The sequence below is a fragment of the Acipenser ruthenus genome, chromosome 17 (assembly GCF_902713425.1).
Source record: "Acipenser ruthenus chromosome 17, fAciRut3.2 maternal haplotype, whole genome shotgun sequence".
NCBI lineage: Eukaryota > Metazoa > Chordata > Actinopteri > Acipenseriformes > Acipenseridae > Acipenser > Acipenser ruthenus.
Genome location: NC_081205.1, coordinates 13,385,270 through 13,400,792, shown reverse-complemented (window position 1 = coordinate 13,400,792; position 15,523 = coordinate 13,385,270). Strand labels below are relative to the sequence as shown.

At 44.5% G+C, this 15,523-nt stretch overlaps 1 protein-coding gene across 1 annotated transcript in view; it reads left to right on the top strand.

Annotated features, from left to right (window-relative positions):
* The window catches only part of acsf2 (acyl-CoA synthetase family member 2), a 95,735-nt gene that overhangs the window by 71,704 nt on the left and 8,508 nt on the right, over positions 1 to 15,523 (top strand). The window contains exons 11-14 of the mRNA XM_058989996.1: positions 6,953 to 7,060; positions 13,835 to 13,986; positions 14,328 to 14,469; positions 15,328 to 15,438. Coding sequence (XP_058845979.1) covers positions 6,953 to 7,060; positions 13,835 to 13,986; positions 14,328 to 14,469; positions 15,328 to 15,438 — 513 coding nt within the window. The remainder of the gene's footprint in view (positions 1 to 6,952; positions 7,061 to 13,834; positions 13,987 to 14,327; positions 14,470 to 15,327; positions 15,439 to 15,523) is intronic.

Below are 15,523 nucleotides of genomic sequence, written 5' to 3'. Positions count from 1 at the left end.
TTTTGTGGATTATTAATTCCACAAATAGCACCGTGTAACAATTTTTTTTTTTTTTTTGGGGTTCCTGGGTAGTAAGTGTTATTTCCTAATTGCTTATGCCTCAAAAGTATAGAAAATGGCTATTATTCCCCACAAACTTTGCTTTTGTGACCAGGACAGTGATATTTTGAAATTTACTTATTTCCAATGAGAAAACGGGCAAATTTGTGTCTTTTCATTCACATAAAGTCAGAAAAAAACAACATATGAATCCAAATTAACATGTATTTATACTAAAGTAATACAAAAATGACTACAAAAGATTTAGAAGTGAGTAGTTTTTCGAGATTTACGATTATACTGTAAATCACTTTCACGAATCAGCCCCCAAATGTAGTCTCCCATCATGTTCTTTTGAGGCATAAGCAATTAGGAAATAACACTTACTACCCAGGAACAAAAATTGTGTTACATAGTGTAGTCATTTAAAATTTTATATATGAATCTGATCTAGATAGAAAACATTTTTTAGACTTAAAATATCTAAAGGTAAGAACAGCACTTTAAACTACTGTATTCAGTAAACCACTGGATTGGAATTCTTACTGGTAAAAAGTCAACATCCTCGCTCACTGATAAGAAATATACCGAAAGGTCCATTCTTACGGGCAAGAAGGAAATGTAGCACAGAGTCACAATTTGAAATAAAATCTGAAGAAATGCTCTCCAAATTTATTACCCGAGGATATGACGACTGTATTCTAAAGAACAACGTACAAAGCTAAAGATTGTGATCGAGAGATACTTCTTAAAAAGAAAGTGAAAAACGCTAAAAGTGATCTAACTGTGTGTTTTACCTCTGAATTTAATTATTTGTCTAACGATATAAAGGGAATATTTTTAAAACATTGCCAGGTACTAAAAAGTGATCATTCCTTGAATGTACTTGTGGTATACTGTTGATGAAATAATATGAAATCATGGGTCAAATTTGGATATGTCAATTGCATTATGCTGAATCAATTATTATATTTATGTAAAAAAATACACTTTAATTTATGTGGCAGATTGCTGCTGAACATATGTTGCACTGGGGAGGGCTCTCATTCTTTCTGATCAGGATGGGATCAGCCAGGCAGAATACCAGAAGGAAAATATAAACTAGACAGCACTACTATGTCAGGCAATTAACATTGTTTTTATTAAATACAGGTGGTAAACTATTCTCAACAAACAGGGTAGATCTAGAATACACAGTCCCAGCAAACGGTTTGCACTGCCTGTTAATTAAAACAATAACTAAACACAGAATAACAATTTAAAACTAAAGGGCAGAGATGGGGCTCACGAAAAAAAAACAGCAATAAAACCAATACAGCCCGTCTCCAGCACTCCTCTAAAACCCCAATGCCTTTTAAAATACTAGTTTAAAAACACATACATGACAAAATGGAGACCAAAAGCACAGGCAGGGAGATACGCCTTTAAATTCGGCGGCTCTTTCTTTCCTGTTTGTCTTCCTACCACCCTGCGAATCAGAAGAGCCGCTGCCAGAGAGCCCCGCGTCACCGGAGGGAGAGTACCCCATGCCGCCAAGGAGGGAGCATCCTATGCTGCCAGCGCTAGAGCCCCAGAGAGAGAGCCCAGCATCGCCAGAGTGCCCAGCGGTACCGCCTGAGAAAGAGAACCCTGCGCCACAGCTGCCACCAGAGAGCTGTGCTCTACAACCGTCATCTGAGAGAGAGTGTCCTGCACTGCCTGGGAGAGAGTGTCCCACGCCGCCCAAGAGAAAGTGCCCCACGCTGCCAGTGAGAGCACGCTACGCCGCCGCCAGTGAGAGACTGCACAGCAACACCAGCGAAAGAGTACCTCCCGCCACCTGGAAGAGTCCTGCGCTACCAGAGAGAGAGTACCTCATGTCGCCAGAGCCCCAGAGAGGGAGCCTAGCATTGCCAGAGCCCCAGAGAGAGAGAGCCCCGTGCTGCCAGAGCCCCAGTGAGAGAGTCTTGCACCACCAGAGACCCAGAGAGATCCCAGCATCACCGCCCGAGAGTGTGCCCCAGGCCGTAGCTGCAGTACCCAGCCCTTGCCAAACAGCAGCTGGGTTACAAGGTTGCTGTTGGGGCTGTGCTAGCTAGCCTCTGCCTCGCTGTGTGGAGGGTGGCAGCGGTCCAAGGAAGCACTGACCCAGGAGGGACTGCCATCCAGGACTGGCACGGGGGTCTGGGATTGGTGGCTGCCCTGGAGCCCCGTGATGCGGCCCAGACCCTGAAGTGGTCGTCACATTGTGTCTCCCTCAAACATGCTGCCAGGAACCGACCATTGCTGTCCTCTGCCCTGGAAACCACACAGGCTGCAACACCGGGACCAGGTCAGTGCTTCCCGGGCTGGGAAGCGTTTGAGTGGGGGGCGGTGTAACGGCGGGTCAGTTTGGGACTGTTTAGTGTATTGCTGTGAGTAGAAGTGTCTAGGCAGTGCTGGCAAGCTGCCTGGGGTGTCACCTGCACAGTATGTAGATGGGGGTCTTTGTTTGTTGGCTGCACTGTGATTTGTGCTTGGTTCCACCAACCAGCTGTTTGCGCGGGACCGAGAGTCTGAGTGATTTGACTGTGTGTATGTAAACATACCCCTGTGTGTGTGAGCCGATAGGGCTCGGGGGAATCACTATTTAGGATCTGCCTGCGTGGAGCTCAGGGTCGTGTTGTGGTTTTCATTATTATTTTTATTATTATTTATTTCTTAGCAGACACCCTTATCCAGGGCGACTTGCAGTCGTAAACAAAAATACATTTCAAGAATCACAGTACAAGTAATAATACAATTAAGAGCAAGATCAATACAATGACTTTCATGTAGCTGTGTGTCCTGGAGCAGTCTATCCAACGCTTCAGTAAAAATAGCAGTTTTCACTGCTTTAAACTGCATTGATTGTTAGATTACTATTTCTAGTAATCAGATAAGGTGTTAAATGACAATGAGTACCGGGTGCATTTAATAGATCTAATGAGTCCTGCTTTCAATATGCTCTGATGAAGACAACATGTCGAAACACGTCAGCGTACCTGTTTTTACCTTGTTTTAATGAATACAGTATGAATAATTGACACACTTTTTTGATGTAGACTTTTATTTGCTGGTGAAGGTTGGCTGGTCGTGGTTGCCCCACTGGATGGCTTCAACAAAGCAACAGTCAGCATAACAGAGCCGGTTTCCTGATTTCCCTGGACTAGTCCACTGATTGTTGAAGCAGAACATCTCATTCTCCGGGCAACTTCTCTCACAGACAGGCTGCCTTCAATCATGCCGATAGCAACCAGGCGATCTTCATTATTCAAGCGGGGCACGGTCGTGTCTTTCACTGCTCTTGCGTTAATTAAAATCATGTCTTTTTGAATGGCTCATTCTACAGATTCTTAATGAACTCAACTCAAATATCAAACACTGAGCACCTGGCGGTTTTATGAAACCACATGACTCTTGAGCTCAGTATTTTGTTATCCCAAGGAACAATATTACTCAAGCAATCAACAAACCTATCTGCTCACTATTTAAAATGTAAATAACATGATGCCATTTTATTTGTTATTAGTTACAAAACCACTGCAAAAAAATGAGTGACATTCCACCTGTTTCCTTTAATACATTTGAGGAAGAAACTCCAGATAACTGGTACAACACCAACTTTCTGAGTGAAGACAGCAGTCCACCTGAAAATAAAAATACAAATAAAATAAGTGCACCAGCAACTGTCAGGAGTAGATGAGGAACAGCAAAATGAAACAGAAGAAAAAAGATTGAAAAAACACTAAAAAAAACAAGAAGTTCAACTTGGGACCAGTATTAAGTCTCCAGTTTTATAACGCTGAGCTCGACTGAATAGTTTTAACATCACTGCTGACAGTGAGTATAAAATCAACAAGAACGTATTCCTGTCAGCCATGAAAACTTTTAGAAAAGCAAGTAAAGACAAGGCCAGACTTGGACGTGAGGGTGACTGACAACTAACAAAAACATCTTTTGAGATCCGAAAGGATGAAAAGAGACTTGAATATGTGTACCTTGCATATAACGGGGACACAAACTCACCTGCAGACACGGCTTCAGCATCCATGGCAGCTGCTCCCCTTACTTGCTCTGTGTCATTTGAAACTTCACCCATTTTCAGCATGTGCTCAGTCCTCTAGTTTCTAGTGAGATGCCACTTTTGATGCAGAAATTCACAATAAACGGACATGTGCAATTTATTTTTAATAAGCAAACAATAAATTAAATTAAATGTATTGTTCTTTTAAATTTTGTTTTTTCAAGCACAATAAAAGTGGATCAAGTGCATGAAAAACACAAGCAAAGTTAGTAGAAACAATTGGGGCAACCTTGGTCCCCATCGGTTTTACAGTTGTGTCTATTTGCTTTGTGCTGGGCACTTTTGATAACTTGGTGTTGTTTCACATTTTCAGTGTGTTTTTGTTTCAGATGTAACTAAGAGTGCAGTGGGTCCCTGTGCTTCTGGAGCCCAGCTGTGCCATCTCTCAGTTAGCCACCACATGCCTCACCCTCTTCTCATTCTATAGCATTCCCGCTGCCTCCCCGTTTGACTGCTCGTTGTGAATTTCAGTGCGACTGAAAAATGTAAAAAGTCAGCAACATTACATCAAGGTAGACTCATCTCTATAGTGTGAAGAAAGCAATGGTTCCTTGTCTCTGTTGAGTTGTTGGGTTCATTCCATTATACAGTAGGCCTACCTGCCTACTCACAGCTCATCACAGTACATCTTATCACAGCACATCACAGTACATCTTATCACATCTTATCACAGCACATTACAGCACATCAGAGTACAGCACAGCACAGCACAGCACAGCACATCACAGTATATCACATCACAGCACAGCACAGAACATCACAGTACATCGCATCACAGCACAGCACAGCACAGCACAGCACATCATATCACAGCACAGCACATCATATCACAGCACAGCACATCATATCGCAGCACAGCACAGCACATTGCATCACAGTACATCATATCATCACAGCACAGCACATCACAGCACATCATATCGCAGCATAGCACAGCACATTGCATCACAGTACATCGCATCACAGCACAGCACATCATATCGCAGCACAGCACATTGCATCACAGTACATTGCATCACAGCACAGCACAGCACATCATATCGCAGCACAGCATAGCACAGCACTGCACATCACAGTACATCGCATCACAGCGCAGCACAGTACAGCACAGCACATCACAGTACATCGCATCACAGTACATCACCATCACAATACATCACAGTGCATCACAGTACATAACAGTACATCACAGTGCATCACACTACATCGCATCACAGTACATCCCAGTGCATCACAGCACATCACCATCACAGTGCATCACATCACAGTGCATCACATCACAGAACATCACAGTACATAACATCACATCACAGTGCATCACAGTACATCTTTTCACAGCACATCACAGTGCATCACAGCACATCACAGTGCATCACAGCACATCACAGTACGGTCCCTTGAACAGCTGCAGGTTAGTCTGTCCGGTGGGGGCTGTGTACTGATTCTGAATGCTGAGTGCAGCTGTGGTTCCCGCTTCATAACACACACACACACACACACACACTCTCAGCAGGCAGGGGTTCTGTGGCAAAGTGGTTAACAGTGTGCATGTGCAGGTGATCAATAATCAGACAAACAACGATAATCCAGGTGCAATGAACGTTTAATTATATAATCCAATGCCTGATGGCTAAAGGCAGTAAACAATAACAATGTTAATGAAGCAATACAGCGGCGTGTATTGCTTATTTATAATCTGCATTTCAGTTCACCCACACGTAACACAAACACAAACACAAACACCGGTCCACAGTGCGTGCTCTAGTGCTCGTGATGAATACAGTTTTTTAGTGACAACAAAAGTGCAGTGTTGTTGATCCAGGTTTAGTGCTGGCCTTTGGTGACAGCTCTGGATTGTGTTAGCCGTCCAAATAATTACAAACAATATTATTAACGACAAACAAAAACAAATAAAACACTCACGTTTCACAGCACAGGTTCTCCTTCTGGTCATTTAACGTAACCATTCACAAAGAAACAGATCACATCACTACGTCACCTTTTTATAAGGTCACCCATGACCCCTTGGTCAACGAGCGCATCCGCTCCTCCAATCCGCGGATGCCACACTGTTTCCTGTCCGGGTCATTGAGTTTGTATACCATAGCTTTGTCCCCTTACTAGATGGCCGACTTCCACCTAGCCCTGGGAATAAACCGTCGTGCCATTTTGTGCAGGGTATTCTGTTCCCTTTATGCAGCTGCTCCACAGGTCGGGAGGGAGATCCTAAGACTAAGAATCATTTGATCTCTGTCACAGGTTCATTAAGAGATTTACACATCTCGAGAACCACTGTTACAGTTGTGATAAACCTTGGTTGGGAAATGTTTGGCATAGGTTTTTAAGAGTATCAGATTATGGGGCTTCAGTGTAAGGAGGTGTCTTTCCATCTGTCTTTACTGTCACGCTTACATTTGTACTTATATCTAGGGATTAGTAACCCTTAGGTACAGAATTTTTTTGTGCACGTTTCAGGTTATTGACATCTCTTTTATTTTTACATGTACAGTATATAGAGGTAGGTCATGGGGGTAACACTCACAGCCAGTTTTGCATTTACAGCCACGTTATGAACTTTTTTTCTCCACCTGTTAGGAAGCTTAATTTGAGGGTACTACCATATGTTCCATGACAGCAGAACACTCAGAACACTCCGATAGAATGCCTTGCCTTAAACACGTCCAGATGATTACAATATCAATAAAGACACTGTTTACCACACTGCACCATTCTTATGAGTCCATTATTGGGGGGGGGGGGGGGGGGGGTTGATGCATCGCATTAATCACCAAATACTAAAGAAAGTTTTCTTGTTTTTAATTTCTCCAGATTGGTTACGGGACAACCGAAAACAGCCCAGTGACCTTCTTGGGCTTCCCAATGGATGAAATTAAGAGGAAAACCGAGACTGTGGGATACATCACCCCGCACACTGAGGTGAGTGGTGTCGGGGTCGGCTCCGAGACTGTGGGATACGTCATCCCGCACACTGAGGTGAGTGGTGTCGGGGTCGGCTCCGAGACTGTGGGATACGTCCTCCCGCACACTGAGGTGAGTGGTGTCGGGGTCGGCTCCGAGACTGTGGGATACGTCATCCCGCACACTGAGGTGAGTGGTGTCGTGGTCGGCTCCGAGACTGTGGGATACGTCCTCCCGCACACTGAGGTGAGTGGTGTCGGGGTCGGCTCCGAGACTGTGGGATACGTCCTCCCGCACACTGAGGTGAGTGGTGTCGGGGTCGGCTCCGAGACTGTGGGATACGTCCTCCCGCACACTGAGGTGAGTGGTGTCGGGGTCGGCTCTGAGACTGTGGGATACGTCATCCCGCACACTGAGGTGAGTGGTGTCGGGGTCGGCTCCGAGACTGTGGGATACGTCCTCCCGCACACTGAGGTGAGTGGTGCACCTCAAACCCAATGATCATCTTCTAGGGGCGACTTTCACTGCAGAGGGAACTCAGGAAGGGCACTGCTACCCTACTTTCTCCAGCAGGGAAGACTCAGTGTTACTATATTGAACTCGCTGTATAGTAACGACAGCTTTAGTAGCAACTGATTTTCAAAACCAGTGTTATTGTATTGAACTTGCAGTGTAGTAATGACAGCTTTAGTAGCAAGTGATTTTCAAACGGAATGTGATAATTAAATCAATCCGTTAATGCTTTGAAATGCTTTGTTAATTAATGCATTTCTCGTTAAAGCTTAATTGTCGCAGGTCACGTACATCACTTCCTGTCTCAATGACTAGATAAGGGGAACTCATTAATCAAAATGCATGTTAACGAGATCAAGAAAAATTAATGATTTTAATTTGCTGTTATGGAAACTAGTAGCGTACAGGGAGATGGCTCTCCCACCAGTGAGCAGCATCCAAATGGAAGTAAAAAATAATGGGAATATCTATTTTGTGTATAATTTGTGAACTGGGCATTTTGTCATCCAGAATATAAATTTATATAGAATGCTGATTTACGATTACTGGCATGTGAGTAAAATTCGGATGGCACGGATTAAAAAAAATAAAAAAAACCTTAAGCCCCACTAGTCATTTCCCCTCATTTGGGGGGATATTTTGACACAGCTTACTATATACAACTCTTTTAATGTGCATTTAGCAATCTTTTTTTGGTTAAAAAGAAAAAAATACCTTTTTTTTGGATGGGACGGGGGGTAAGCCATCTTTGTATATTGCTTGGAATTTATTTTCGCATGTTGACATTTACTTTTGTATGTATTTTAGTATGTACGATTGTAGGCTTTATGTTTGAAGTGCCATTTGTGTTTGTAGTTGTTAGTTAGTAGTTGTTAGTTATTATACATGTATACCATGTACAGTGCCTTGCGAAAGTATTCGGCCCCCTTGAACTTTGCGACCTTTTGCCACATTTCAGGCTTCAAACATAAAGATATGAAACTGTAATTTTTTGTGAAGAATCAACAACAAGTGGGACACAATCATGAAGTGGAACGAAATTTATTGGATATTTCAAACTTTTTTAACAAATAAAAAACTGAAAGATTGGGCGTGCAAAATTATTCAGCCCCTTTACTTCCAGTGCAGCAAACTCTCTCCAGAAGTTCAGTGAGGATCTCTGAATGATCCAATGTTGACCTAAATGACTAATGATGATAAATAGAATCCACCTGTGTGTAATCAAGTCTCCGTATAAATGCACCTGCACTGTGATAGTCTCAGAGGTCCGTTTAAAGCGCAGTGAGCATCATGAAGAACAAGGAACACACCAGGCAGGTCCGAGATACTGTTGTGGAGAAGTTTAAAGCCGGATTTGGATACAAAAAGATTTCCCAAGCTTTAAACATCCCAAGGAGCACTGTGCAAGCGATAATATTGAAATGGAAGGAGTATCAGACCACTGCAAATCTACCAAGACCTGGCCGTCCCTCTAAACTTTCAGCTCATACAAGGAGAAGACTGATCAGAGATGCAGCCAAGAGGCCCATGATCACTCTGGATGAACTGCAGAGATCTACAGCTGAGGTGGGAGACTCTGTCCATAGGACAACAATCAGTCGTATACTGCACAAATCTGGCCTTTATGGAAGAGTGGCAAGAAGAAAGCCATTTCTTAAAGATATCCATAAAAAGTGTTGTTTACAGTTTGCCACAAGCCACCTGGGAGACACACCAAACATGTGGAAGAAGGTGCTCTGGTCAGATGAAACCAAAATCGAACTTTTTGGCAACAATGCAAAACGTTATGTTTGGCGTAAAAGCAACACAGCTCATCACCCTGAACACACCATCCCCACTGTCAAACATGGTGGTGGCAGCATCATGGTTTGGGCCTGCTTTTCTTCAGCAGGGACAGGGAAGATGGTTAAAATTGATGGGAAGATGGATGGAGCCAAATACAGGACCATTCTGGAAGAAAACCTGATGGAGTCTGCAAAAGACCTGAGACTGGGACGGAGATTTGTCTTCCAACAAGACAATGATCCAAAACATAAAGCAAAATCTACAATGGAATGGTTCACAAATAAACATATCCAGGTGTTAGAATGGCCAAGTCAAAGTCCAGACCTGAATCCAATCGAGAATCTGTGGAAAGAACTGAAAACTGCTGTTCACAAATGCTCTCCATCCAACCTCACTGAGCTCGAGCTGTTTTGCAAGGAGGAATGGGCAAAAATTTCAGTCTCTCGATGTGCAAAACTGATAGAGACATACCCCAAGCGACTTACAGCTGTAATCGCAGCAAAAGGTGGCGCTACAAAGTATTAACTTAAGGGGGCTGAATAATTTTGCACGCCCAATTTTTCAGTTTTTTATTTGTTAAAAAAGTTTGAAATATCCAATAAATTTCGTTCCACTTCATGATTGTGTCCCACTTGTTGTTGATTCTTCACAAAAAATTACAGTTTCATATCTTTATGTTTGAAGCCTGAAATGTGGCAAAAGGTCGCAAAGTTCAAGGGGGCCGAATACTTTCGCAAGGCACTGTATGTAACACATATTTATACACTACATTATATACAATCTACAGTAGAGGTCAGTTGCCACATAATGTACGTATCCAGAGTTCAAATAGGGTTGCATTGATCATTTCTGTAACAGTACACTGGGTGCAAATAACGGTATATCATTTTAGCAATACAACAAACGTTCCATAAAGTTACAAATGATTCAAACAAGTGAATAAATCTCATTCATAACCACAAGTATAGAAAAGGTTTAAATATGTTTATAACTACAACTATTGGATTATCTAGGTAGTCTGTAAGAAATTAACCCTGGTCCTGTACAATCTCTCTCTCTCTATCGTCTGTTACATTTCTGTTTCAAGGTGAGTTATATCCTGTTTCGTTAATTAAAACCCTCCTTTTCCATGTCCAAATTAACTCCTGGTCAATTATGATAATTAACACAGATTTGCTTTTAAATTCCCAAGCAAACATAAAGAAATAGTCACAAGAAGCCCTGCTCATTAAGATGTTAACATTATTTCATAAATCAACATAATATCGGAAATCACATTGGCACGATTATTTAATAACGAAATAGACATAACGACCCCTTGAAAGTGCCAAAATCAATGCTACATACCGATTTATTCATTATCATTTACGACCTTTTGAAAATCCTGCTGGAGGGTTTGGTCTAGACACCTTTTGATTTCAGTCAGTAGGTGGCGCTGTGGTGCTGCAATGACCGGCATGCTACTGATTCTTTGATTCTTTTCACTCCAGGGATGTATCCGCAGCCAAAAGGAATCATTTTAAACTCAGTTTCTGTTTGATAAAGGGACGAGTGGAGGAGTGATCCACAAGAAAGCCATTCTCAGGAAGACTTCATTTCTTTTTGTTGTATTCTGGCATACTAAACCATGTCACTGCCAGTTTCTGAAGGGGCACTTCCCTTTATTAAACAGAAGAAGAGGAACATTTCCATGATGGAGGTGACAACCGCAAAATACGAAACATTACCAAACAAGAAACGAACATTTTCCAGCGATTTACACTCAACTGTTTTACGGGTGGGGTGGGGTAGAAATTCAATATATATGATTTTTCCCTTTTATCTTTGTTATATAGCACTTAATTCATATAGAAAAGCATATGCACTTGTGAGCAGGCTTTGAGTTAAGGGGTAAGGACTGTGAGAGCTGGAATGCATTGTTGGGATTACATGAATGCAGAAGGAGGCTATGGATGCACACAGTCAGCATGTAAGGGAAGCTTCCCAAACCCACTTGCAGTATCCACTGATACCAGCAGCACCCAGTGGAAACGGGGCTGTGATTCGACCTGTCATGGGCTTCAAAGCATTGAAGAAGGCTTTTTAATTTTGTTTTTTTTTTATCAAACTGTGAAACCGATGCCAGTGGTGTAGTGTATAAATTGACTGTCCAGACAATATTTCTCCCAAAACGTCCATGTTTATTAAAAAAAAACATAAGAGCCGTCTCTGTACCAGCAATGTTATCGAGGGGGGGGGAACACGACGGGCTTGAAAACCCAAACAAAAATACACAAATAATTCCCCAACCCACTGTGCACAAAATGGTGCTCTTCAAATCCGGGGAATCGTGGTGAGTGTCTCTGTGCAGTGAAGGACGTCCTGGCTGTGGAATCGTGGTGAGAGTCTCTGTTTGTGCAGTGAAGGTCGTCCTGGCTGTGGAATCGTGGTGAGTGTCTCTGTGCAGTGAAGGATGTCCTGGCTGTGGAATCGTGGTGAGTGTCTCTGTTTGTGCAGTGAAGGACGTCCTGGCTGTAGAATCGTGGTGAGAGTCTCTGTTTGTGCAGTGAAGGACGTCCTGGCTGTGGAATCATGGTGAGAGTCTCTGTTTGTGCAGTGAAGGACGTCCTGGCTGTGGAATCATGGTGAGTGTCTCTGTGCAGTGAAGGACGTCCTGGCTGTGGAATCGTGGTGAGAGTCTATGTTTGTGCAGTGAAGGACGTCCTGGCTGTGGAATCGTGGTGAGAGTCTCTGTTTGTGCAGTGAAGGACGTCCTGGCTGTGGAATCATGGTGAGTGTCACTGTGCAGTGAAGGGCGTCCTGGCTGTGGAATCATGGTGAGTGTCTCTGTTTGTGCAGTGAAGGAAGTCCTGGCTGTGGAATCGTGGTGAGTGTCTCTGTGCAGTGAAGGACGTCCTGGCTGTGGAATCGTGGTGAGTGTCTCTGTTTGTGCAGTGAAGAACGTCCTGGCTGTGGAATCATGGTGAGTGTCTCTGTTTGTGCAGTGAAGGAAGTCCTGGCTGTGGAATCATGGTGAGTGTCTCTGTTTGTGCAGTGAAGGTCGTCCTGGCTGTGGAATCGTGGTGAGTGTCTGTGCAGTGAAGGTCGTCCTGGCTGTGGAATCGTGGTGAGTGTCTCTGTGCAGTGAAGTGAAGGATGTCCTGGCTGTGGAATCATGGTGAGTGTCTCTGTTTGTGCAGTGAAGAACGTCCTGGCTGTGGAATCATGGTGAGTGTCTCTGTTTGTGCAGTGAAGGAAGTCCTGGCTGTGGAATCATGGCGAGTGTCTCTGTTTGTGCAGTGAAGGTCGTCCTGGCTGTGGAATCGTGGTGAGTGTCTGTGCAGTGAAGGTCGTCCTGGCTGTGGAATCGTGGTGAGTGTCTCTGTGCAGTGAAGTGAAGGATGTCCTGGCTGTGGAATCATGGTGAGTGTCTCTGTTTGTGCAGTGAAGAACGTCCTGGCTGTGGAATCATGGTGAGTGTCTCTGTTTGTGCAGTGAAGGACGTCCTGGCTGTGGAATCGTGGTGAGAGTCTCTGTTTGTGCAGTGAAGGACGTCCTGGCTGTGGAATCATGGTGAGTGTCACTGTGCAGTGAAGGGCGTCCTGGCTGTGGAATCGTGGTGAGTGTCTCTGTGCGGTGAAGGACGTCCTGGCTGTGGAATCGTGGTGAGTGTCTCTGTTTGTGCAGTGAAGAACGTCCTGGCTGTGGAATCATGGTGAGTGCCTCTGTTTGTGCAGTGAAGGTCGTCCTGGCTGTGGAATCGTGGTGAGTGTCTCTGTGCAGTGAAGTGAAGGATGTCCTGGCTGTGGAATCATGGTGAGTGTCTCTGTTTGTGCAGTGAAGGAAGTCCTGGCTGTGGAATCGTGGTGAGTGCCTCTGTTTATGCAGTGAAGGATGTCCTGGCTGTGGAATCGTGGTGATTGTCTCTGTTTGTGCGGTGAAGGAAGTCCTGGCTGTGGAATCGTGGTGATTGTCTCTGTTTGTGCAGTGAAGGACGTCCTGGCTGTGGAATCATGGTGAGTGCCTCTGTGCAGTGCAGTGAAGGATGTCCTGGCTGTAGAATCACGGTGAGTGTCTCTGTTTGTGCAGTGAAGGAAGTCCTGGCTGTGGAATCGTGGTGAGTGCCTCTGTTTGTGCGGTGAAGGACGTCCTGGCTGTGGAATCGTGGTGAGTGCCTCTGTTTGTGCGGTGAAGGACGTCCTGGCTGTGGAATCGTGGTGAGTGCCTCTGTGCAGTGAAGGAAGTCCTGGCTGTGGAATCGTGGTGAGTGCCTCTGTGCAGTGCAGTGAAGAACAGGGTTACTTTTCCCTGTTGAGTCTTCAGTACAACCATAGCTTCCAACACACAAACATACATTGTGAAGTAAAACTGGGAGTTGGTGTACAGTATTATGGCACGGAGGAAAGCATTATGAAAAAGTTTGTCTGTGAGGTGAAACCATAGAGCTACCGGCATCCTGAGGCCTCCTCCTGCCCGTGTCTGAACAGAATCCTTCCTGACCTCGCTGTGTTGCAGGCTAAAGTAGTGAACCCCAACACGGGAGAGATTGTGCCCCTGAACACTGCCGGAGAGCTGCTGATCAGGGGGTACTGCGTCATGCTAGGGTACTGGGGCGACCCTACAAAGACAGCGGAGAGCATCACCACCGATCGCTGGTACAAAACCGGGTGAGTGACAGAGGGCAGGAATTGAAATGCAAGTTACATTGTTTATTACTCATTTTTAAAAGCCCCACAGTCCTGAGTAGTTAAAGGAGTGCGAACCAAGGTTATTTTAATCTTTGTCCACACAGTCAATTTTATCACATTTTCTGTTGAAGCCCTTGTGGATCTGTGCTTGTGTCTGATATACAGACATTATAGACATTATAGACAGTGGTGCAGGTAGACTGCAGCCCCAGATTGGATACTGGAATGAGCTGTGATGAGATGGAGGCAGCTCTTGATGTAAGATCTGCTCAAGCGTGTTGCTGTCGGGCTGCATTGGTGACTGTGCTTCCCTCCTGCAGAGACATTGCCTCCCTGGACGAGTATGGCTATTGTAAGATCGAGGGCCGCATTCGGGACATGATGATTCGTGGAGGAGAGAACATCTACCCAGCCGAAATCGAGCAGTTCCTCCACACACACCCCAAGGTCCATGAGGCCCAGGTAAGAGAATCCTTACTGCATGGTGCTTATCATGAAGATATACCCGCTCACAGTGTCTAGAAAAGCAGATCCTCATTGCTTCTGCCCAGCCGACTGCTCAGGAGTGAGAAGGGGGTCAGGGACTGCTGAGCTTCATATGTGTTGGACTGTCGTGTTGTTTACAAGACGTAAATGTGCCATGCTCTGATTTCAGCCATTAAAGAAAATCCATCCATGGAGTAATAGCCTGGCATCAGCTGTCCTGCACTCATATAATACATAAAAAATCTCTCCTATAAGAAGACAAAACACAGCAATAGCACCAAGCAGCAGGACTGATAGACCAGGCTAAGAGAGGCTGTAGCTCTGGAAAGCAGCAGGACTGATCTGCGCAGAGTCTGTCTGTTAGGAGGGTTAAGGTTAGACTCTAGGTCTGGAATGCAGCTGCTCTGTGCAGAGTCTGTCAGGCGGCCGATGCGTTGGCATAGAACTGATAGAGCTGCAATAACACATGTAACTAAACTTTTTAAATGTTTTTTTTTTTTTTTTTTATTTTGGTGTCCAAAAAAACTAAGACATGTTTGCTTTTGGAAAGCTTACTAAAAGACGATAACTTCATATTTTCTGTGCTACCATTAAGCTGCAGAATCCAACCAAAGCAGCAAAATGTGTGAATCCTGGGGGGTTAAGGCTCATTCTGATCAGTAGGGGGCACTGAAGTGCAGTGCAGTGATTAGGGAAGGCCAGTGCTGCGCCTTAATGATTTCAATGTTACTGTGCCACTCCCTCTGTACTCCAGCAAGGGCGTGCCTTTACTGAAGGAGTCACTGGAGATCCTGAAGGCACTTCTTAAGATAACTCTCTCATCACTCTTCCCAGGTGATTGGTGTGAAGGACGAGCGGATGGGAGAGGAGGTGTGTGCCTGCATCAAGCTTATGGAGGGGGTGGAGTGCACAGCCGAGGAGATCAAGGCCTTCTGCAAAGGGCAGGTGAGAGGGGGGGGGGGGGGGGGGAGTGTAATCAGACAATCATTTCCATGTTGGATTCTTGTGTATTAAAGTCTGCTCCACACTG